The sequence below is a fragment of the Schistocerca serialis genome, chromosome 2 (assembly GCF_023864345.2).
Source record: "Schistocerca serialis cubense isolate TAMUIC-IGC-003099 chromosome 2, iqSchSeri2.2, whole genome shotgun sequence".
Classification (NCBI taxonomy): domain Eukaryota; kingdom Metazoa; phylum Arthropoda; class Insecta; order Orthoptera; family Acrididae; genus Schistocerca; species Schistocerca serialis.
Genome location: NC_064639.1, coordinates 844534867 through 844558891, shown reverse-complemented (window position 1 = coordinate 844558891; position 24025 = coordinate 844534867). Strand labels below are relative to the sequence as shown.

At 44.1% G+C, this 24025-nt stretch overlaps 1 protein-coding gene across 1 annotated transcript in view; it reads right to left on the bottom strand.

Moving 5' to 3' along the window:
* LOC126456455 (uncharacterized) overlaps window positions 1-24025 on the bottom strand; it is a 478332-nt gene that overhangs the window by 195164 nt on the left and 259143 nt on the right. Inside the window, exons 17-18 of the mRNA XM_050092205.1 lie at window positions 19100-19209; window positions 3238-3362 (exon numbers count right to left, since the gene is read on the bottom strand). Coding sequence (XP_049948162.1) covers window positions 3238-3362; window positions 19100-19209 — 235 coding nt within the window. The remainder of the gene's footprint in view (window positions 1-3237; window positions 3363-19099; window positions 19210-24025) is intronic.

Genomic DNA, 24025 nt, shown 5'->3' with positions numbered 1-24025 from the left:
GAAGGGAAATTAACTGCTTCCATCATAGAGTATCAATCGAGAATGGGAAATTCACTATCAACCTTCAATGAAAGGATGACTATCACCAATGGTTTTTGTCCTCATATTGGTGTTCAATGCGTTAATCACTGTTATCATTGTGATCAATCAGAAAAATATGCTGGATCTGCCAGTGTTCACTGGAGTTTGAAACAGCGCAGGCACATATTCGCAGCCAGTGAGGCGTAGCCTGTATCAACGCTCCCGCGCAGTTATACAGCGTCAACAGTATTATCACAGGCTATCCCAACACAGCTTGTAACACCGAAAATGCAGGAAGCATGGCACCTGCTACCGATATATTAAATGTATGTAAATATTTGTAATTTAAATGCTTTCTTTTAATAAGTAAGGACATTGCTTCACTGTATGTGTACATTTAGGTAGAAGTCTGTTGACGTTTTATTGTATTTATCTGTGTTGTACTGTGAAACTTATAAGCTCTGAGAAAAAGCCGAAGGAACTGTTATTTGCATCGACTAGCAACGATAACAGCAGTGCTTGTCATAGAGTAGAAATATCTCTGGAGTGAGCATTGCGTCCTGCGCATGTTGTCAACATTAAACTGGAATTGTCACGTGATCTAGGGACGACGTCGATTGTTTGACGCCAATTCGCGTCCGCCATAAGGTAACGTCACGTCTCGTCACGTAACACCAAAACATTCTACAATACCTTTCGAATAGATTCATTCACATAGGTCGTCAACGGAACGTCACGCCATTTCATGGCACGGCAAGGTTTCTCGGGAAGAAAATTTTAACGGTACCAGTCTGTTAACATCTTAAGTTAACCTATTTTCGCCGCGCTCATTCGCCTTATAATAGTGGATTATACTGTTGTATATTCATAATCTTTATATTTTATAATAGCGCTTTGTTTTAGTGACAAACTGGAGATGTTTCACGACGACTGGGATATTTTTTCCACTTTCTTACACAACCGAGGTTGTATATCTGAAGACGAAAAGTTATTTAGGTTTTACGATAACACAACGGCGCTGACGCCCACAATGTATATGTATAAGAACATAAGTAGACGAAGCAAATTCCACCATATGACATTTTAAGCAAAAAAGTCAGCATTAATGAAGGAGTAAAACACAGTTGTTTATGACGTTATTAATTACGTAAGAAAAAACGTAATGAATAAGTTTGGCAGGCTTCATTAATTCGTTTGAAGATTTCTTTGATATATATGAATGTACATATTTTCCCTAGCAAATAATTGTCGATGTTTTGAAACGTTGTCTCACTTCTCAGTAATTTACCAAACATAATTGATCAAGAACATAGGTTATAAAGTTTGCTTCGGCCATTGACAAATTTTGTCGTTGTTAGCTCCTCAGTTCTGATACTATACTCTAACATTTTATGCATATTAGGGATGGTGACTCAAAACCCCAATTTCACCGTTCAGTACTGTGTTAAGCGACTTGAGGAGATGTGACATGAAAGACATTATAAATACATGCTGACGTGAAGCTTCTGTGACGTCATGCTCGTTCATTTTGCTCTTCAAAGCTAAGAGCCCAATTTATTTCAAATATCAGACGTAAACTGCTACGGTGCCTGCAAAACGTCTATACTAAATCCACAGCACTTACGAAGGGAATCTGTCTTTACTAGCGATATGAGAACATTCAAAATTTATAGGACAAATGTCGGACAAATCTACGGCGTCCCGAGATCACGTGACCATTGTGGCAACGTATGTTGACAACACAAAATCAATTCTGCACTTCTGAATGCTCACTCCAGAGATATTTCTACTCTATGGTGCTTGTGCGTTGTAAAATCGTTGGGTAGGGGGTTGTTGTGCAGAGCGCGCGGTGGGGGAGGGAAACGGGTTCCAGCGCATGTAGTGTGCGGAAGTGTGGTGATAACGTTCTCGCAGTAGAGAGTACCATTTCGGCGGCATCATGTACGCGCGCCGGCCAGATGACTAGTAGCAGGAGGAAGGACAGTGGACAGGCGGAAGAGGGTGTATTAATTACGATTGCCCGTTCTTGTAATTAGCCGTGGCCCCACAAGATGCTACCGTCTTCAACAACAGCAGCAGTTCCAGCAACACAGATTCGTCGTCGGCTCCGAGTTCCGTCGCACGCACGGCACTGAAGTAAGACTGTTCATTGGTAGAAAGTATTAACGGCTAATCCAGCAGCACAACTGAATGTGATGTGATTAATGAACATTGTTTAAAATAATAATCAGTTAAATTCAGGGCGATTGTGTCTTCATTGCCCCCAGACATTGTTACCAAGCAGGGTCGTTGTTCCCTTTTTTCCTTATATGCTACCCGAAGCTTGAGAATCTATCATTGGAAACAATCCAAATCTAAAGAAAATGCACAAATTAAGAGTGCGGAAGTTTTATTTATGTTACATATACCTTGGAGCACATGGCTATTTGGTTTGGTACGTATTCTAGTATGTAATTCTGTTCAAGTCAGTAAAAAAGGCTCAGTTGTTCAGACAATAATATGAAATCCAATTTGAAAATTAAGTAACTGCAAAGTAAAAAGTGCTTGCCTTTCTCTAAATTTCTTTGATGACGTTATGTTGAGGTCTCTGAAAGTCATTGTTCACCTAACGGAATTCAATACTAACACACAATTTAAGTGCACATTTTCAAATCATTACTCGATTGCCTTTTTCAAAATTTAATGACAAACTTAACGTAAAAGTGACTTCTCAGCTTTCTTTATCATTACATACTCACTTAAAATTAGTGTCGAAAAACGTGACAACCTTCAGTTGCCACGTCAGTGTTTAATAATAAATGTTTTTCTTTCCCATCATCTTGTACAGGATTCCGGATGTAAATCGCCCTAGTGGGCTGGCGACCGTAATTATTTCCTTTTCGTTCATTAGTGTAACTCTAGGATTCACGATGAGTGGTACCCCTTTTCTGTCCAGTGTTGTTCGTGAGTGAATGCACAAAATAACTTTCATTTTTCCAAATTGTATCCCTATTCGGTTTAATTACTTTTTTATTTTTAGTAGACTTTTCTATCAGAAAGATCGGTTGTACACTTTCGCCTACTTATCGGTATTACTTCTTCTGGAAAGACAGCCTTATTCAATTAGAAAAATTCCATTAGGTTTACACGCGATCCACGGTCATGTTTTATATCGCAAGCAGGACAGGCCGATTAGTAAGGGGGAGGCTACAAGCTGTTACCAGGACTATGGCTTACCTGTCGGCGGTGCGCCTGTGCGACCTTGGATCGTCGCGGCGCCGTGGAAGTGGCGGAGGGTGCTTGTGTCGGAGCTCCGGGGGGCGTGCCGCCGCGCCGCCAGCCATCTGGGGTTGTGCGAGAGCCTGCAACACCAGACACAAACACTCACTAAGCCGAGCACCTCTCACGGCAGCCACGGTAAGGTGTCCCAGAATCTTGCTACTAGTGCATGCTAGCGTCACCAGGTGGTGACGCATAAGCGTATATGGTCGCGGCCGAGCTAGGAATTTACCCGCGGCTTAGAAAAGGACGTCCCCGTGTTATGTGCATTTGCGGGACAGGCGAATAAGCTATACTACCGATGCTATATGATGGAAACATCACCACAAAAAGCGACTGATACAGGTCCCCGTACTTTTTTCACATCATTTTGTTCATCGTTACTGACTAATTAATCTGATGATTGTCAACGATTAAAGGGTTTTAAGGGCACTTAAACGTTGGACAGGAGTCTGAATTTTTAATACTTTAGAAAAACACGTCATTACAGTAAACTTTGTCACCCATTATTATATTAAAATCAGATAATTTTCTGTTTGTGTGTCCCTTTTCTAAAAAACCTACTTAGATTAAATACTGGAAATAATTTAAGTGTAAAGCTCATTTTTGAGCTCAGTGTAGCCCAGTGCGTATGATGAAGTTATACCAAGGTTATGTGAAGGTTTTAAATCAAACTCTTGACACGGATAGGTTTTTTGTATTGTCTCAGAACATTCAGAAAGTTGGAAAAGATTTTCAGTGGCCGCAATCACTCACAAAATTTGTTGACATTCAAATTATTTAATGAAGAAACATGCTTCGAGATATAAATCTCGTCTTCAGGCCACAATGGCAATACAAAAGCATTTAACAAAAGTACAAGCAGCTATTGTAGTTGTTTAGCAGAATTTTGGCATGTGCTGTGGTCATCTTGTGGAGAAAGAAAAAGATATTCTACTGAGCGGGAATATTCACTTCGTATGTAGCTCTACTGCTCTCATTTTTAAAAAAATAATCACTCACTTTTTCATATGAAACGGTTGTCTGCTTGAGGGGTATTCAGTTAGCTCCTTGCAACTTGTTAATAATAGCTTAAGGCGCCACAGTAATGGAGGTAACTGAACACACCCGAAAAAGACAGCCATTTCACACGAATATAGTGAGTAATTGTTTAAAAAAATTATGTAAGCAGCAGAGCAACGTGCAAAGTGAAGATCCCTTCTTGTTAGGTTGTCTTTAACTTTCTACACTGGATGACCACAGCACATGCCAAGACTTTAGAAAACGACTTTAATATCTGTGCGTACTTTCATGAAATGTTTTTGTTTTGCCATTCTAGCCTGAAGATGCGGATTACACCTCGAAACATTTTGCTTCGTTAAATAATTCGAATTTCAACAAAATTTGTGACTGGTAGCTGTCTCTGAAAAACCATTTCATGTTTCTGAAACAGTCACGTTCGAGTAATGGTTAATACGACTTTAAATCAGTACCAAAAGTATGATTTGTCAGAATATTTTATCAGCCTTAGCGTTCTTCAAAAATGGTTCAAATGGGTCTGAGCACTATGGGACGTAACATCTGAGGTCATCAGTCCCCTAGAACTTAGAACTACTTAAACATAGCTAACCTAAGGACATCACACACATCATGACCGAGGCAGAAGTCGATCCTGCGACCGTAGCGGTCGCGCGGTTCCAGACTGAAGCGCCTAGAACCTCTCGGTCACATGGGTCGGCTTAGCGTTCTTTCTTAGTTGCACTGGAAGATGCTGCACTTCGAAGAAAACAATATCATATAGACCCTATAATCAATTTACACGGGTTTAATTGAAATTATAGGAATTTCTGGTCGTTTGGCAAACGCTGGCTGTGCCTGGAACTTGCAGAGCCGTACCATATCGCGTAAAAGCGAGCTGTTTGGCAGCTGTTGTACACGCCTTCCTGCTGCCTAGCGACGTGGCAACCACTTTCGCAGATGTGAAACAAATACTAACAAAGGGATAGAGGGGCTGGCCAGTACTTACCTCAGCTCAGTACAGACGATAGATACACAAAAAACGGAACCGAAAATTTACGTTCCTAGCTTTCGGAACAAATGTTCCTTCATCAGGGAGGAGAGATGGGAAAGAAAGGGAAGAAGGGAAAGTGGATTCAGTTACTCACAACCCAGGTTATGAAGCAACAGGGAAAGGAAGACAGGGAGGGTAGCAAGGATGGAGGCATGGTTGTCAGAGGGAAGCCAAAGATATTCTACTGTAAGTACTGTGCCAGCTTCAAACCAAAGAGGATGCATACAGAAGTAAAGATGCATATAGTATAAAGATAAACACAACCACGTAGGATGAAAAGATGCGTGAATGGCTAAAGAGGAAAGGGAAAGAGGAGAAGACTGAAGAGTAAATGGGAGTGAGGTTGTTTAACGTAGGTTCAGTCCAGGGGGATGGCGGGATGAAAGGATGTGTTGGAGTGCAAGTTCCCATCTCCGCAGTTCAGAGGGACTGGTGTTGGGTGGGAGAAGAGGTCCCTAGAATTATGCTGGAGGGCATGCTCCGCTACTGGGTATTGGACATCTTCTAGGCGGACAGTTCGTCTGTGTCCGTTCATGCGCCCAGCCAGTTTAGTTGTTGTCTTACCGATGTAAAAGGCTGTGCAGTGCAGGCATGTCTGCTGATGAATGGTATGTGTAGTTTCACACGTGACCCTGCCTTGAATTGTGTATGTTTTACCAGTAGCGGGGCTCGAGTAGGTGGTTGTGGGGGGATGCATGGGGCAGGTTTTGCAGCGGGGTCGGCTACAGGGGTAGGAACCGCTGGGTAGAGAAGGTAGTCTGGGAATATTGTAGGGTTTAACAAGGATGTTACGGAGGTTAGGGGGGCGACGAAAGGCAATTCTGGAGGTGTGGGGAGAATTTTGTCAAGGGATGATCTCATTTCAGGGCTTGACTTGAGAAAGTCATATCCCTGGCGGAGTAATTTGTTGATGTATTCGAGGCCAGGATAATATTGGGTGGCAAGGGGGATGCTTCTGTGTGGTCTGGGGGTAGGAACATTGTTGTTGGATGGGGAGGAATGTATTGCTCGGGAGATCTGTTTGTGGACAAGGTCTGCAGGATAGTTGCGGGAGAGTAAAGGACTGGTCAGGTTATTGGTGTAATTGTTGAGGGATTCGTCACTGGAGCAGATACGTTTGCCACGAATATCTAGGCTGTAGGGAAGGAAGCGTTTGATGTGGAATGGATGGCAGCTATCAAAGTGAAGGTACTGTTGTTTGTTTGTGGGTTTGATATGGACAGAGGTGTGGATGTGAGCTTCAACAAGATGAAGGTCAACATCCAGGAAGGTGGCTTGGGTTTTGGAGAAGGACCAGGTGAAATTCAGATTCGAAAAGGAGTTGAGGTTATGGAGGAAATTAAGGAGTGTTTCTTCACCATGAGTCCAGACCACAAAGATGTCATCTATAAATCTATACCAGGCCAGGGGAAGCTGCTGTTGGGTCTTCAGGAAACCCTCCTCCATGCGGCCCATGAAGAGGGTGGCATAGGACGGAGCCATCCTGGTTCCCATGGCCGTTCCCCTGATTTGTTTGTAGGTCTGGCCTTCAAAAGTGAAGTAATTATGAGTGAGGATGAAGTTGGTAAGTGTGATAAGGAACGAGGTTTTTGGAAGATCTTCGGGTGGGCATTGGGAGAGGTAGTGCTCAAGGGCAGAGAGACCATGGATATGTGGGATGTTTGTGTAAAGGGATGTAGCATCTATGGTGACAAGAAAGGTTTCAGGTGTGAGAGGAGTGGGAATGGATTTGAGGCGTTCTAGGAAGTGGTTTGTGTCTCTGATGTAGGATGGGAGTCTGCAGGTGATAGGTTGGAGGTGTTGGTCTACCAGAGCTGAGATACGTTCTGTTCCTGCTACAATGGGACGGCCAGGATGGATCTCTTTGTGGATTTTGGGTAATAGGTAGAAGGTAGGGGTACGTGGCTCAGGCAGAGTGAGTAAGTCTATGGAAGCCGTGGTGAGGCCATGTGAGGGACCTTGGATTTTTAGGATTTTCTGCAGCTCAGTCTGAATGGAGGGAATGGGATCCTGGGTAACAGCTTTGTAGATTGAGGGGTCGGAGAGTTGACGCAGTCCTTCTGCCACATACTCCACATGGTCAAGTACCACAGTTGTGGAGCCTTTATCCGCTGGGAGGATGACAATAGAGCGGTCTGTTTTCAGCTCATTAATGGCACGGGATTCAGCTGGGGTGATGTTGGGGGTTGTTGGGATGTTTTTCAAGAAGGACTGGGAGGCAACACTGGATGTGAGGAATTCCTGAAATGTCTGCAAGGGATGGTTATGGGGGAGGGGAGGAGGATCCCTTTGAGAAGGCGGTCGAAACAGTTCTAGACAGGGTTCAACACTGGGTCTAGTATTTGGGTCTGTGTTTGGGTAGTGAAGTGATATTTCCAGTTGAGGTTCTGGGTGAATGAAAGGAGATCTTTAACCAGGGCAGTGTGGTTGAATTTAGGCGTGGGGCTAAAGGTTAAGCCTTTTGATAGAACAGATGTCTCTGGAGGAGAGAGGGATCTGGATGAGAGGTTTAGAACTGAATTGGGACTGGTGATATGTGGCATTTGACTGTGGTTATAGTTGAGATTTGGTCTGTGTGGGGTATGTGCTGGGATGGGGAGATTGAGTAGGGTGGCTAGGCTAAGTTTGTTGACTATGAGGGGGGTTTGTTGAAGGTTCTGTTGTGGTTGGTGTTTGTGAGGGATAGGGAGAGGGACCCCACTTCTTAGGTGTTGCACTAGCACTGTGGATAGTTTTTTCAGGTGGTGTGTGGCATGGAACTCAAGTTTGCAGATGGCTTCTAGGATGATGTTCCTGAGTGAGTTCTCCAAGCAAGGGTTTGAGAGGTGGAGGGCTTTGAAGAGAGATAGGAGCTGTTGGGAGTGGTGGTTACATGAAGTAGTGTAGAGATTCATGACAAGTTGGGTAAGGGCTAAGGATTGAAGGTTCTGGAAGTCCAGGAGAGACTGGTTGAAGAAGGAATTGCACCCAGAGATGGGAACTTTTAAGGTAAGTCCTTTAGGGGTAATTTCAAAGGTTAAGCAGGACCGGAGGAAAAGTATGTAGGATCGCAGTTTTGCTACGGTGAATGCATGTTTCCGGAATGAATGTAAATAATGTGGTATAGGATTAGGGTACATTGTGGGTAACTGGTGGGTAGGGAAATTAGATAACTAAAGTTAAAATAGTAATCATAAGAAGGAATAAAACACGGAGGGAAGGACTAGAAAGAAAGAAATTGTGTTGGTAATGTTCAACACCAAAGGAAGACCACAAAATAAGAACAATACGGAAAAAGTTGACCAGACGAAGCAAGTATGTCCAGATCAGGGAAAAGAACACACGTTGCTCAAAAACAGAGATAGCGAGTGGCGAAAAAAGATCGCGCGTGCCGCAAAAAGATCGCGCGTGCCGCAAAAAGATCGCGCGTGCCACAAAAAAGATCGCGCGTGCCGCAAAAAGTTCAGAAATGTCCCAAAAATTTTTTTTCTGTGGCAGAGAAAGATAGCCAATGGCACAAAAATATCGCCAGCAACACGAAATCGACGGAAATGGATGATACTGGTAGGTGTGGAAGAGATTGTTGGCAGTGAGTGTTGGCTGAAAAACAGCGAATAACGAACGTTAAAACTATGGAATATTAAATAAATAAATTATAAATAAAAAAAGAGAAGTGGACTATAAACGGAACAAGATAATAGCAGGAAAATGAAACTAGCACAGTTGGTGACGAAAAAATTTCATCCCGCCATCCCCCTGGACTGAACCTACGTTAAACAACCTCACTCCCATTTTCTCTTCAGTCTTCTCCTCTTTCCCTTTCCTCTTTAGCCATTCACGCATCTTTTCATCCTACATAGTTGTGTTTATCTTTATACTATATACCTCTTTACTTCTGTATGCATCCTCTTTGGTTTGAAGCTGGCATAGTACTTACAGTAGAATATCTTTGGCTTCCCTCTGACAACCATGCCTCCATCCTTGCTACCCTCCCTGTTTTCCTTTCCCTGTTGCTTCATAACCTGGGTTGTGAGTAACTGAATCCACTTTCCCTTCTTCCCTTTCTTTCCCCTCTCTCCTCCCTGATGAAGGAACATTTGTTCCGAAAGCTAGGAACGTAAATTTTCGGTTCCGTTTTTTTGTGTATCTATCGTCTGTACTGAGCTGAGGTAAGTACTGGCCAGCCCCTCTATCTCTTTGTTAGTATTTGTTTCACATCTTTATATGAGATTTTCCATTAATCACTTTTACAGATGTGTACGACGAGTAGCCGAATCCCTGATCCGTTAGTAACATTACCACAGGAGATCGCACTGAAACAGCAGACATCATCACAACTCGTCAGGCTGGTTTCAGCCAAGAATCAGACAGCCTCCATCGGGTGGGGCGAGGGGGCGGGGGGAGGGGGGTGGGGTGGGAGTGCGCCAGGCTCACAGATATGCGGCGTGTAGATCAGAATAAATAGCGCTGCAGTCGCGGGCACCACTTCACAACTTTCACTTTCCTACACGACATTATAGCAATTGACCTCCCGTGGCCGTCATCGGAAACACGTGGCGAAGTTACTGCAAACAAGTACAGTGGTAACTAGGGAAAAGGCATCGCGTTACAGTAAGCAAGTGCAGTAGTGGCTAGGGAAAAGGCATCGCGCTATGAATGACTTCAACACAATTGTGCATACACTATCAAGTAGTTCAGCGCGTCCTCTTGAAAACTAACAATAAGCCGACAGAAAAACCCTTACTCGCAGGTGCAATAATATTGCGATCGACTAACACGTGCCTACTAAAGGCCACGCCAGTATCCATGCACTGGCTGGTGCTTAGGGCCAATGCACAACTACTATGCGGCCAGTACACGCCCCGGGCTCAGTGACCATCAAATGAAGTCGCCTTCGTCTTCGAAACTGCCTTTCAGCTCTCACTGGATTTCCGCCAGCCAGCCTTCAGTCCCACCCTGTGGTGAACCTGCGTCGCAGCCACCCTAAAGCCGACGTCACAGGGGACGAGTTAGCAAGCGTTTACGTGACGATCTACCAGTTTTGTGTCGTCACTTTCTACTATTTCACGTTGAGGCGTCATTTCGTAGCGTGAAACACGAAGTAAGTTTTTCGTTATTTGAGCAACAAGCCACGCAAAGTAAAACCGGTAGGAAGGAAAACGTTCCGTACGTTACAAACAAGAACCGCGACGCCGTATTGTATTTGTTGTGTTCGGTAGGTTTTATGTTATGCCTTACAGCCTATGAATTTATTCTCTTTCTAAGCACCATCACATTGAACGTACGGAGAACGAATCGTTATTGGTACGATTTATTGCAATAAAAAACTGGAAACGTCGTATCGGTGCTTAAAACATTTTTGTATTTACTTATTTCACGTTATAACCGCCATGTTATGGAAGAAAACCGTATTGAGGCATCGGCACATTGAAGATTCATGAAAAAATGTCGTTCTAGTTAGCATCTGTTATGATTAAATGCCAATTAATAACAGTTCGGCGATTAAAGCATTTAGAAAGACCGTAACATAAAATTCATGACTGCTCATAGCAGACCTTTGGCATGCGTATTTAGTAGGCACGTTATGGAACAGATGGTAGAATAGTAGAGGGTACCCGTTCTACTAATTTTTTTTCAGCTTCGCGTTTTCTAAAAGGTTGGGGGACTTTCTTAAGAAATTAATAGAAATAATTTCTGTAATATTTACTGTCGTGTAAATATAAGTGAATCCTCTACCAGGAGTGCGTTTGTTCGATTTGGTGAACTTTTACAAGCTGATGTCCTAGATGAACATGTATCTTTCCTTTTTGTCTGACTACATGTTCACGGATGTTGATGTTTTTATTTACTTACCCCACAGAAAGAACAACATGTCTAGCATGGGGACAAGAGAGGAAATGTGCGCTTTAATAGAGATAAAGTAGGAAATTTAAGCGCGTTCATTTTCGTGAACAAACTGTACTGTTTATGATCCAAATGAAGCCGACAACAGCCGCTGGAGAGCTCTGAGAGCTCAAAATCACGCTAATCAGATCGTCGTCGGTGGCGACGGCGCTGTCTCTCGTGACGTTGTATATTTCGTCTGCTGGCATGTCAGGGTAAGCTGCCTCAACTCCTGTGACGACGGCTTAAGGCTTGCTGCGCGGGATTTTCGTCTCATCCGGGCTCGAGCCCAAGCATCGTTGGATTCTATCGATAATCGTCAGTGAGGACCCGACTTGTTCCCCGCCGACTATTGCTTTTGTGGACCTCGTCACTATGAGCATCCTCTAGGCAACGTAAAGGACTGACTTTTGAATTTGATTCAAGGATGTGGACACACGTTCCCACAAACTGTGTATTGTTCTGTTTCTTAGGTATTAAACAAAGTATTGTTTATGCTACCTGTGTGCATTTCAGTTGTGGCTGTCATACTCCTCGGCTACGGACACAAAAGGGGCTTAGATCTTAGGCGTGATGAAACTAAACGACTTCCCTCATGCCAAAACACACGTCACGTCATGCTGTCCCTTCTTCTGGTTAGCGTTTTCTACATATTCCTTCCCTTGCTGAATATTCTTCATTTATTCTCTTATAGGTACATTTACTTATCAATGCGTCGATTGTCTCCTCATTGTAGTTTCACCGAAGATATTGCTGTGCTCGAGATGGTCACTCTCAAAATTTTTTGTCCCAAATGGACGCCTATATAGTTACTAGTAGACTTCACCGAAGATATTGCTGTGCTCGAGATGGTCACTCTCAAAATTTTTTGTCCCAAATGGACGTCTATATAGTTACTAGTAGACTTGTTTCGGCGAGGACCCCACTCTTTTCCAGTGCTAGTCAGCTTATTACCTCTTCCCAGCTTCTTCTTAATCTTGCTCCCTACCTAGCAGAATTTTCTCCCTTCGGCTACTATGGGTTCGCCAGGTTGGAATGTTATTTTTATCGCTAGCATGTTATCAAGTATCATACGAACTGTCACAATCGTTGCAAGATGGCTCAGTTGTTCGTGAGAAAGATTAGCGTACCGTGTATTCGAAATCGTTAAAGACGTCGAAAAATCTTGGGTCGAACAAAGAAAGGGCAGGAAATCGGTAGTGGCGGTTTTGGAGGAACCATACCGATATTCACCTTAACTGATTTTGGGGAGTCGCGGGAACTCTCAGTCTGGATAGCCGGATAAGGACTGACGTTCTCTTTGCCCGAATACTTAACTACGAAACCGGCTAGCTCTTTACTTGGAATAAGAGATCTGGCTGCGATTACAACGTCTGTTTTTCCTACAACCGTCATCTGTGGAAACCGGGACGATGGGTGGTCAGTATGTGAGGGCTGATGGTAGCACCTTCAGCAGTGTGTTTTTTTAAAATTCCTTTATTCATTGAGACCGGTTTCGGTGCCACAGCGTTCCGTCATCAGGCCCTCAATTGGCAATAAGTTACAACAGTCGATGCGAATGAAGGGGAAGCACTGGTTCAGAAGGAAGAGAGACAGGGTTGTAGCCCATGCCCGTATTGACTTGCACGTTGAGCAAGCAGGAACCAAGGAGAAATTTGGAAAGCTAATTAAAGAATAGGGAGATGGAATAAAAACTCTGAGGTTTGCCGACAATGTAATTCTGTCACATACACCAAAGGTCTTTGAAGAGTAGTTGAACGAAATGGGTTGTGTCATGAAAAGAGGTTATAAAATGAACATCAACAGAAGGAAAACAAGGGTGATGGAAAGTAGTCGAATTAGTTCAATCGAAGCTGAGGGAATTGGATCAGGAAGAGAGAGACTAGAAGCAGAAGAGAAATTTTGTTGTCTAGGTAGCAAAATAACTGATGATCGCTGAAGTAGAGAAGATATAAAATGTAGACTGGCTACAGCAACAAACGCTTTTCTGAAAAAGAGGAATTTGTTAACATCTAATTAATTGTTGACGTTAGAATGTCTTTTCTGAAGCCATTTATGTTGAGTTTAATCTTGTACGAAAGAGTAACGTGGACGATAAGCAGTCCAGACAAGGGACGAATAGAAGCTATTGAAATGTGATGCCAGAGGGTAATACTAAAGATTAGATGGGTAGATCGAATTACTACAAGGAGGTACTGAAACGAATTGAAAAAAAAGAAAATTATGGCAAACCTTGACTTGAAGCATCCGTTGATAGGATACATGCTGAGGCATCAAGGAATCATGTATTTGGTAATGGAGGTGAGGATTGTAGAGGGACACCAAGGCACGAATACAGAAAGCAGGGTCCGCAACTCGTGGTCGTGCGGTAGCGTTCTCGCTTCCCACCCCCGGGTTCCCGGGTTCGATTCCCGGCGGGGTCAGGGATTTTCTCTGCCTCGTGATGACTGGGTGTTGTGTCATGTCCTTAGGTTAGTTAGGTTTAAGTAGTTCTAAGTTCTAGGGGACTGATGACCATAGATGTTAAGTCCCATAGTGCTCAGAGCCATTTGAACAGAAAGCAGGTTGAAATATGTGTAGGTTGCACTCCTCACTCGGAGCTGAAGAGCCTTGCACAGAATAGACTGCCCCTGATGGACTGAAGGCCAACAAGAGGTCGAAGCCTCTCATGAGATAATTTGCGGTGGCTTATGTATCCATAAATAACTTTCTCTTTTATAGAGTGGAGTGTCGTCAATGTCGTGAATATATTCCAACAAATGCACAAATGAGCTCGTATTCATTTCCCAAAGAGTTTGACGTTGATATCAATAACACAAACAACTGAACCTTGGTATATTTATCACAAGATTTTATATTAGGCTAAGAGATAAGTTGATAAGACTGAAACCTCATGTGTCGTCCTCAGAGAGAGGACAACATGTAGGTGAACTGTGAGGGTAATGCTTCGTATAAAACATAATATTATCACTTAATTCGCTTTACGCTCCAAAATATTTTCGACTAATGAGAAGTTTTGGATATTTATAGTGCGCTTATCACTGGGCTATTCCGAATCAATGACACTGGTAGAACTTTGACTTTTGATGTTAGCAGTTAATACTTCGGCTGGGTCGGAGAGCTTAAGTGATCTGTTGCATACGGAAGTAAATAATTGCCACAGATCAATATGAAGCAGCTTATGATACTTTCATCGTTGGCTGAGAAGATATCTGTAGTAACAGTGGCTCCCTCTTTTTCGCATTTACTTATACGTCTATAGACCGTGTGTTGTCTTCTTAGTTTTATGCTTGATGATTGCCGTTGCCAAAAATGCACATGGCGAAATCGTTAAAACGACAGGATTTCAGTTCCCCTTTCTCTATTTTCACCATATTATTTAAGGTGCATTGTAAAAAGGTTCCCGTGACAACTCCATGGTTCATTCTTTCCCTTGTCCACCCCTAATGACCCTACTGTCGACTACACGCAAAGTTCTCCTATTCCTCCTCTCCCAATGGTCAGGATCAAGGTTACTGAAGTGGTGGTTGCACACTTGCCATAGAAGGAATATGTAAGTAATATATCATTTCCTTCACTATTTCAAAACGAGCTACGAGTCTCTACGTATGAGAGAAAGCTAAAAAGTATAGACTGGATAGAACGTACAGGGAAGAACGAACAGAAGCACTCAAATCCATTAAAAGCAAAACAGCGCCAGGTATAGACAGTACAAATGTATAAATGTGGAAATATGGAGGCCTTTTACTGTCTAACTGCTCATGTACAATAATAAGCCGTGAATGGAAAAAATTCAGAGAATTTGTATTATAGCTGACAAAGTCGTGGATACCATAGAAGTGCAAACAATCTAGATTCAGTCCGTAATATACACACATCAAAAAAAGTTTTGCATAACCTGAATGCGAGTGTTCCGGAACCTGTACAGAAAATTGGAATAGAGGTCAACATAAAAATCATTTCCGCCCTTTTTATTGCTCATGAAAACCACACATTGCGTGTTGTACCACCACACAGCGAGATTTTCAGAGGTGGTGGTCCAGATAGCTGTACACACCGGTACCCCTAATATCAAGTAGCACGTCACGTTGCATTGACGCATGCCTGTATTTGTCGCGGCATACTCTCCACAATTTCATCAAGACTCTGTTGGTCCAGATTGTCCCACTCCCTTAGAGTGGTTGGTTGGTCACGTCGTCCATAAACAGCCCTTTTCAATCTATCCCAGACATGTTCGACAGGGTTCATGTCTGGAGAACATGCTGGCCGCTCTAGTCGAGCGTTGTCGTTATCCTGAAGGGAGTCATTTACAAGATGTGCAGGATGAGCGAACGAATTACCTTCCATGAAGAAGAATGCCTCGCCAGTACGCTGCCGATATGGTTGCACTATCGGTCGGAGGATGGCATTCACGTTACGTACAGCCGTTGCGGCGCCTTCCATGACCACCAGCACCGTACGTCATCCCCACATAATACCACCTCGAAACAGCAGGGAACCTGCACCTTACTGCACTCGCTGGATTGTGTGTCTAAGGCGTTCAGGCTGACCAGATTGCCTCCAAACACGTCTCCGACGATTGTCTGGTTGATGGCATATGTGACATTCATCAGTGAAGAGAACGTGATGCCAATCCTGAGCGGTCCATTCGGCATGTTGCTGGGCCAATCTGTACCGCGCTGCATGGTGTCGTGGTTGCAAAGATGCACCTCGCCATGGACGTCGGGAGTGAAGTTGCCCATCTTGCAACCTATTGCGCACAGTTTGAGTCGAAATTCGACGTCCTGTGGCTGCACGAAAAGCATTATTCAACATGGTGGCGTTGCTCTCAGTGTTCCTCCGAGCCATAATCCGTAGGTATCGGTCATCCAGTGCAGTAGCAGCCATTGGGCGGCTTGAGCGAGGCATGTCATCGACATTTCCTGTCTCTCTGTATCTCCTCCATGTCCGAACAACATCGCTTTGCTTCACTCCGAGACACCTGGACTCTTCCCTTGTTGAGAGCCCTTCATGGCACAAAGTAACAATGCGGACGCGATATTGACAGTCTAAGCATGGTTGAACTACCGACAACACGAGCCGTATATCTCCTTCGTGGTCGAATGACTGGAACTGATCGGCTGTCGGACCCCCTCCAATAGGCGCTGCTCATGCATTATTGTTTACATCTATGGGCGGGTTTAATGACATCTCTGAACAGTTAAAGGGACGGTGTCTGTGGTACAATATCCACAGTCAACGTCTATCTTCTGAAGTTCTGGGAACCGGGGTGATGCAAAACTTTTTTTGGTGTGTGTATTTGCAAGAATTCTTCATGAAAGATTAGCAACATACTGAACTGGTGAGTAGTGAAGAATTAATGGGTTTTAGAAGGATGCTAAACTTTTTAAGCACTCGTGTAATGCAACTGTTTATTGAGCACACAAATATATAACAAAGAATCTCATACTTCATTTGTAAACATCAAGAAGGCTTTTTATTATATATCCAGGAAGAAACTGTGTAGTGTCGTGCAGAGATACTTACATGTTTGAAAGTAGAAATATGTTATTACATTTGCGAGATAATTGTCAGAAAAAATGTGGCTTAACAGAGCAAGACAATAATGTTGCATTAGTCAACACTTCTGAGCATTTTAATGGGCACAATTTGGCAATTTTGGGGTATTTTATAAAAGCATGTATCTAAATGGACGAGCTGTGTTCATATCAGATCTATTCGTCGAGGCCAAGGCCAATTGTCAAGCAAGTGTTGACACCGCACGTATGTATAAAAATTTTCTCCAAGAATGTAATTACAGCAACAGGACGAAAGAGACAAGCGCCACATATTTAATTGACAATGAAATATCTGAAAAAGCAAAACGTTGCACGTATCTGGGATGCGATATGATTCAAGAATATACCGAACACGATGACCGGGAAGTAAACACATTAAATGTCACATGTGGGAGAAATAGCAGAAACTTAAGAAACAAAGTTCATTAAGAGACATTTATGAAATATTATACGACGGATTGCTGTCCCCACACTAATACACAGAAGCAAATGCAGAGCACTTTCTAGGGGAGGAAAAAATTGGCACAAGAAATGACATTTCTGTGAATTGTGGCAGCTTTATGAGAACAACCAGGACGGAGAATGACCTAATATAAAAGTAGTTAGTCTCGGTGAAAAAGTAGGCTAGGACCGGTCGAAGTAGAACTACTGAAAAAAGTGGAGACTGGAAGATTACTCCTAAGATCCAAAAATTATACACTCCTGGAAATGGAAAAAAGAACACATTGACACCGGTGTGTCAGACCCACCATACTTGCTCCGGACACTGCGAGAGGGCTGTACAAGCAATGATCACACGCACGGCACAGCGGACACACCAGGAACCGCGGTGTTGGCCGTCGAATGGCGCTAGCTGCGCAGCATTTGTGCACCGCCGCCGTCAGTGTCAGCCAGTTTGCCGTGGCATACGGAGCTCCATCGCAGTCTTTAACACTGGTAGCATGCCGCGACAGCGTGGACGTGAACCGTATGTGCAGTTGACGGACTTTGAGCGAGGGCGTATAGTGGGCATGCGGGAGGCCGGGTGGACGTACCGCCGAATTGCTCAACACGTGGGGCGTGAGGTCTCCACAGTACATCGATGTTGTCGCCAGTGGTCGGCGGAAGGTGCACGTGCCCGTCGACCTGGGACCGGACCGCAGCGACGCACGGATGCACGCCAAGACCGTAGGATCCTACGCAGTGCCGTAGGGGACCGCACCGCCACTTCCCAGCAAATTAGGGACACTGTTGCTCCTGGGGTATCGGCGAGGACCATTCGCAACCGTCTCCATGAAGCTGGGCTACGGTCCCGCACACTGTTAGGCCGTCTTCCGCTCACGCCCCAACATCGTGCAGCCCGCCTCCAGTGGTGTCGCGACAGACGTGAATGGAGGGACGAATGGAGACGTGTCGTCCTCAGCGATGAGAGTCGCTTCTGCCTTGGTGCCAATGATGGTCGTATGCGTGTTTGGCGCCGTGCAGGTGAGCGCCACAATCAGGACTGCATACGACCGAGGCACACAGGGCCAACACCCGGCATCATGGTGTGGGGAGCGATCTCCTACACTGGCCGTACACCACTGGTGATCGTCGAGGGGGCACTGAATAGTGCACGGTACATCCAAACCGTCATCGAACCCATCGTTCTACCATTCCTAGACCGGCAAGGGAACTTGCTGTTCCAACAGGACAATGCACGTCCGCATGTATCCCGTGCCACCCAACGTGCTCTGGAAGGTGTAAGTCAACTACCCTGGCCAGCAAGATCTCCGGATCTGTCCCCCATTGAGCATGTTTGGGACTGGATGAAGCGTCGTCTCACGCGGTCTGCACGTCCAGCACGAACGCTGGTCCAACTGAGGCGCCAGGTGGAAATGGCATGGCAAGCCGTTCCACAGGACTACATCCAGCATCTCTACGATCGTCTCCATGGGAGAATAGCAGCCTGCATTGCTGCGAAAGGTGGATATACACTGTACTAGTGCCGACATTGTGCATGCTCTGTTGCCTGTGTCTATGTGCCTGTGGTTCTGTCAGTGTGATCATGTGATGTATCTGACCCCAGGAATGTGTCAATAAAGTTTCCCCTTCCTGGGACAATGAATTCACGGTGTTCTTATTTCAATTTCCAGGAGTGTAGATACCTAAGTATGACAAGAGCAGACAGATCGCGTGACGGATGGTCGTTTTACCTATTACTTGAAATGAAGAAGGAAAGATAATTTTAGAATTTAGTCTCGGAATTACGCGAATTAACTGAGTTACTATGTATCACTTTGCTGTTTGGTTTGCTCGCACAGTCACGGCCTGTGCTTATTATAGGCTGTAGCCCGATGCCGTACGACAGGGGGATTCCCCAGCGACGCACCTGTGGACGGCGGGGAGTCCCAGTCGGTGTGCGGGCCGGCGCCCAGCGGCGAGAAGTCCAGCCGAAACGTCTTCTTGCGGCGTCGGCGCTCCTCCTCGGTCCACTCTCGCCTGCAACACACGACGAAGCCGAGTTACTCATAGAAGCAATGCGAGTTTCTAACAAGGGAACCACCCCATCGCACCCCCCTCAGATTTAGTTGTAAGTTGGCACAGTGGATAGGCCTTGAAAAACTGAACACAGATCAATCGAAAAAACAGGAAGAAGTTCTGTGGAACTATGAAAAAAATAAGCAAAATATACAAGCTCAGTAGTCCATGCGCAACATAGGCATCATCAAGGAGAGTGTGAGCTCAGGAGCGCCGTGGTCCCGTGGTTAGCGTGAGCAGCTGTGGAACGAGAGGTCCTTGGTTCAAGACTTCCCTCGCGTGAAAAGCTTAAGTTTTAATTTTCAGGCAATTATTATCTGTCCGTCCGTCCGCACACGGAAAAATTTGAAAACGTTAAAAACATACGTTTTGACAGAGCACAGGGAAAACTGTGCGACTGTGAAACTGTTGCATTCATTTGTTGCAGTTTATGTGACAAACTCTTATGTTTTCATCACTTTTTTGGGAGACATTATCACATCCACAAGAAAACCTAAATCGGCAAGGTAGAAGAATCTTTTTACCTATTCGCCAAGTGTACAAGTTAGGTGGGTCGACAATTTGGTGTTACCGCCAGACACCACACTTGCTAGGTGGTAGGTTTAAATCGGCCGCGGTCCATTTAGTACATGTCGGACCCGCGTGTCGCCACTGTGTGATCGCAGACCGAGCGCCACCACAAGGCAGGTCTCGAGATACGGAATAGAACTCGCCCCAGTTGTACGGACGACTTTGCTAGCAACTACACGGACGAAGCATCGCTCATTAGCCGAGCAGATAGTTAGAATAGCCTTCAGCTAAGTCCATGACTACGACCTAGCAAGGCGCCATTAGCCTTACATAGTTTGATAGTTATCGAATGAAATGTCTCATCAAAAACGTTGTAAACCAACAAGGATAATTAAAAGTTAAGTATTCGAGGAGCTGCATACTTTTCTTATTAGCCTTCACTACTTATCCTGTTCCAGAATTCACGCCCGTCTGCGTTAGATAGCGTGCATTTCGGCCTCCTCTATCTACAAGGTGTTGGCACATTTGCCAACACATCACACAACATTTTCTTGTCATGTGACGCACATGCCGTCACCATTGTCGTCTAGAATATATCAGATGTGTTTTCCTGTGGAGGATTTGGTTGACCTATAACCTTGCGATCAAATGTTTGCGTTTCTCATTGGAGAGGCACGTCCTTTCGTACACTAATCGCACGGTTTTGCGGTGCGGCCGCAAAACACAGACACTAAACTTATTACAGTGAACAGAAACGTCAGTGAACGAACGGACAGATCATAACTTTGTGAAAATAATAAAAGTAAAATTTTCTCTCAAGGGAAGACTTGAACCAAGAACCTCTCGTTCCGCAGCTGCTCACGCTAACCACGGGACCACGGAGCTTCTGAGCTCACACTACCCTTGTGCCTATGTTGCGCATGGAGTACTCATTTTGTATATTTTGCTTATTTTTTTTTTTTCATAGTTCCACACAACTTCTTCCTGTTTTCTCAATTGGCGGTGTTCAGTTTTTCGAGGCCTATCCACTGTGCCAACTTGAGGAGGGCGCGATGGGGAGGTTCCCTTGTAAGCAACTGTAGCCCCTTGTTAGAGATCGAAGCATTATGTCGAATAGAACAGAAACATGTAACAGAGGAGGTTGACCCTCACCATCCTGGTTTGTATGCACTCCTGTTTCATGTATTAAGTTTATATGAAATTTTCGGTAATTTTCTTTTCAAAATTCCGATGTTAAGATTCCTACATTATGCACATACCGCGTAAATTATGAAAATGGTAGAAACAAATTTCCCCCACAAAGCTTCATTATATAGCTCGTTCAGTTTGTCGTCCTGATGGCAATGAGCTAATTAGTTCCACCACAAATAATGGCCATCGGAATTTATTGCACTTATAAAATTTCGTACATTTAGTCATACGGCAAAAGTTGTGATCTAACTGGTAAATTCAGAAGGAAAGGCACTTCCAAATTGAAGTGCTACTTTTTCTCTTTCCAGTAAAGTGCTTATAATAACCAAAACGTAATTAATTTAAAGATATTGTTAATTAAAGATTTCACCTGGTCGTAGCTTCCAGGGACAGTTATAGCCAAATTGCTGTTAATTTCTGGGATCTGTTGATATGCTTTCGAGCGCCTGATTTTCCTGAATCCAATGACACCAATTTTATGGAGTAAGAATACCTAATTAGAAATTACTAAACTTTCAGTAGCTAAGTTTTAACATCCAGCATGGATCCCATGGTCATAAACGCGGGGTTCCCATTGAGGAGGCATAAATTAGTACCGCGTATTTCAATAAATACTAAAAAAATGATTCAAATGGCTCTGAGCACTATGGGACTTAACTCAGGTCATCAGTCCCCTAGAACTTAGAACTACTCCAACCTAACTAACCTAAGGACATCACACACATCCATACCCGAGGCAGGATTCGAACCTGCTACCGTAGCGGTAGCGCGGTTCCAGACTGTAGCGCCTAGAACCGCTCGGCCACTCTGGCCGGCCAATAAATACTGCTCATGATAAATAATATACAAGCAAAACATATGACAAAATTAGTAGCCAGTAAAAGATTAACTTCCTGATCTACAGAATTTGTAAACTTTTATAAATTAGCAATGTCCAGTAACATCCAGGAGAGAGAATCCTTAAAAGGCCAACAATCGCGCCATTTCAGTCAGTCTTACTTTAGGTTTCGTTCAGGCATGTAAGTGGCTACATACAGGACAAATATTGCATCCGTCTGTTCGTTATCCCAGCCTCGGGAACGTTATGAGTTGCATCTCAGTTAGTGCAAACCGGACTGAGAGAACTAGTTTTACAATAATGAGCAACAGACAATCAAAATATGCGTTGGGTCATTTCAACATGACTAATAACAGTTCTGTGGCTTTTCATACTTAATTGCTTGTGAATCGAATTATGTTCACTTCATCTGTACTGTGTGAAACTTTACTTTTACTTTTGAAGAAATCAGAACTATTATGCTCCTCTTATATCCGAACTGTCTACCTGTTTGTAGACATTAGACACTGTAAGAGAGGTGCTCTTCACTGGTAGGATCTTATAGACGTGATTAAAAACTGGTAAACTTCCAATTCTGAGCTTAAAAAGACATGTCTGCCTATTTATTTTAAGGATAAATCCTACTACAGCACTTTCAGGTAGTGATCCAGCCAAACTGCGTGGCAACCAAGGCTTACTCCATAACAGGTAGGACTAGTTTATGTGACAAAGACGCTGTTTGTCTTACGTTGATTGTGTCCCATGACGCGAGCACGGCGTCAGAACGTAGAAAAATGGAATGAACTTGTGATACCCTTTCGATTGCACCCATTGTTTCGTGCGAATAAAGAGCCAGATTGGTATCACAAGAACGATATTGTCTTATTCGTTCTGATTATGTGTAATAGATCGATTACATCGACGACCACTACATCTACATCTGCATCATACCCAGCAAGCCACATAATGGTGTGTGGCGAAGGGTACTTTCGGTACCACTGTCTGATCCCTCCAACCATGTCCCACTCGCGAATAGTGTGTGGGAAGAATGATTGTCGGTAAGCCTCTGTACTGGCTCTAACTTCTCGAATTTTCTCCTCGTGGTCAATACGCGAGATGTCTGTGGGGGGAAGTAATATGTTGTCTGACTCCTCCTGAAAAGTGCTGCCCCGTAATTTCAATAGTATGTCTCTCTGTGATGCACAAAGCCTCTCTTGTAACGTCTGCTAATGGAGTTTGTTTAGCATCTCTGTAACGCTCTCTCGCCAGCTAAACGGTCCCGTGACGAAACGCGCCGCTCTTCGTTGGATCATCTTCTATCTTCTCTATCAGTCCTTCCTCTCAGGGATCCCAGATGGATAAAAAATACTCAAGAATCTGGCGAAAAGGCACCTTATAAGCCACTTCTTTCGTGGATGAGTTCATTTCCTTAAGATTCTTCCGATGAATCTGAGTCTGGTGTCTGTTTTTCCCACTGTCTGTTTTAAGTGGTCATTCCACTTAAGGTCGCTCTGGATAGTTACGCCTAGATATTTTACGGAAGACGCTGTCTCCAGCTGTTTGTCATCAGTGGTATAGCTGTACAGTTGTGGATTTCTTTTCCTATGTATGCGCAATATGTTACATACATTTTCGTTCAGGGTCAACTGCCAGAGTCTGCATAATTCATGAATTCTCTGCAGGTCGTCGTGCAAATTCTTACAACCTTCTGGCGTTGCTGCTTTGGTGTAGACAATTGCATCATTTGCGAATAGCCTTAAAGGGCATCCGACGTTTTCTACTAGATCATTTATATACGTTGTAAACAGCAACTTTACCATCACACTTCCATGTGGTACTATGGATATTACTTTTACATCTGACAAAGAAAGCGGGGCACCCGGAAGGAGAAGAGAACATGAAATGAAACTTCACTGGTTGACAGGGTATGTGCAGTTATTTAAGTGATTGCAAAATCAAATCGAATTTAGAACACTCTTGGCAGTATGAGGTTATGAGTACGACGTTGGACCCATCTGTCCTGGATGCATGCACTGGGTCGGCTGGGAAGGGTGTCATGTAGCCTTTGTATCCTCTACAAGATGGCGCACAACTGTTGTAAATGGTTCTCGAAATTATCGACACTAACACTGGGGTAGATTTGACGTCCGAGCAGGTCCCACACATGTTTTATCGGGACAGATCTGGAGATCTTGCTGGCCACGAGAGCACCTCAACATAAAGGAGACTCTTTTATGGAGAGGCATGCCACTTGTGAAC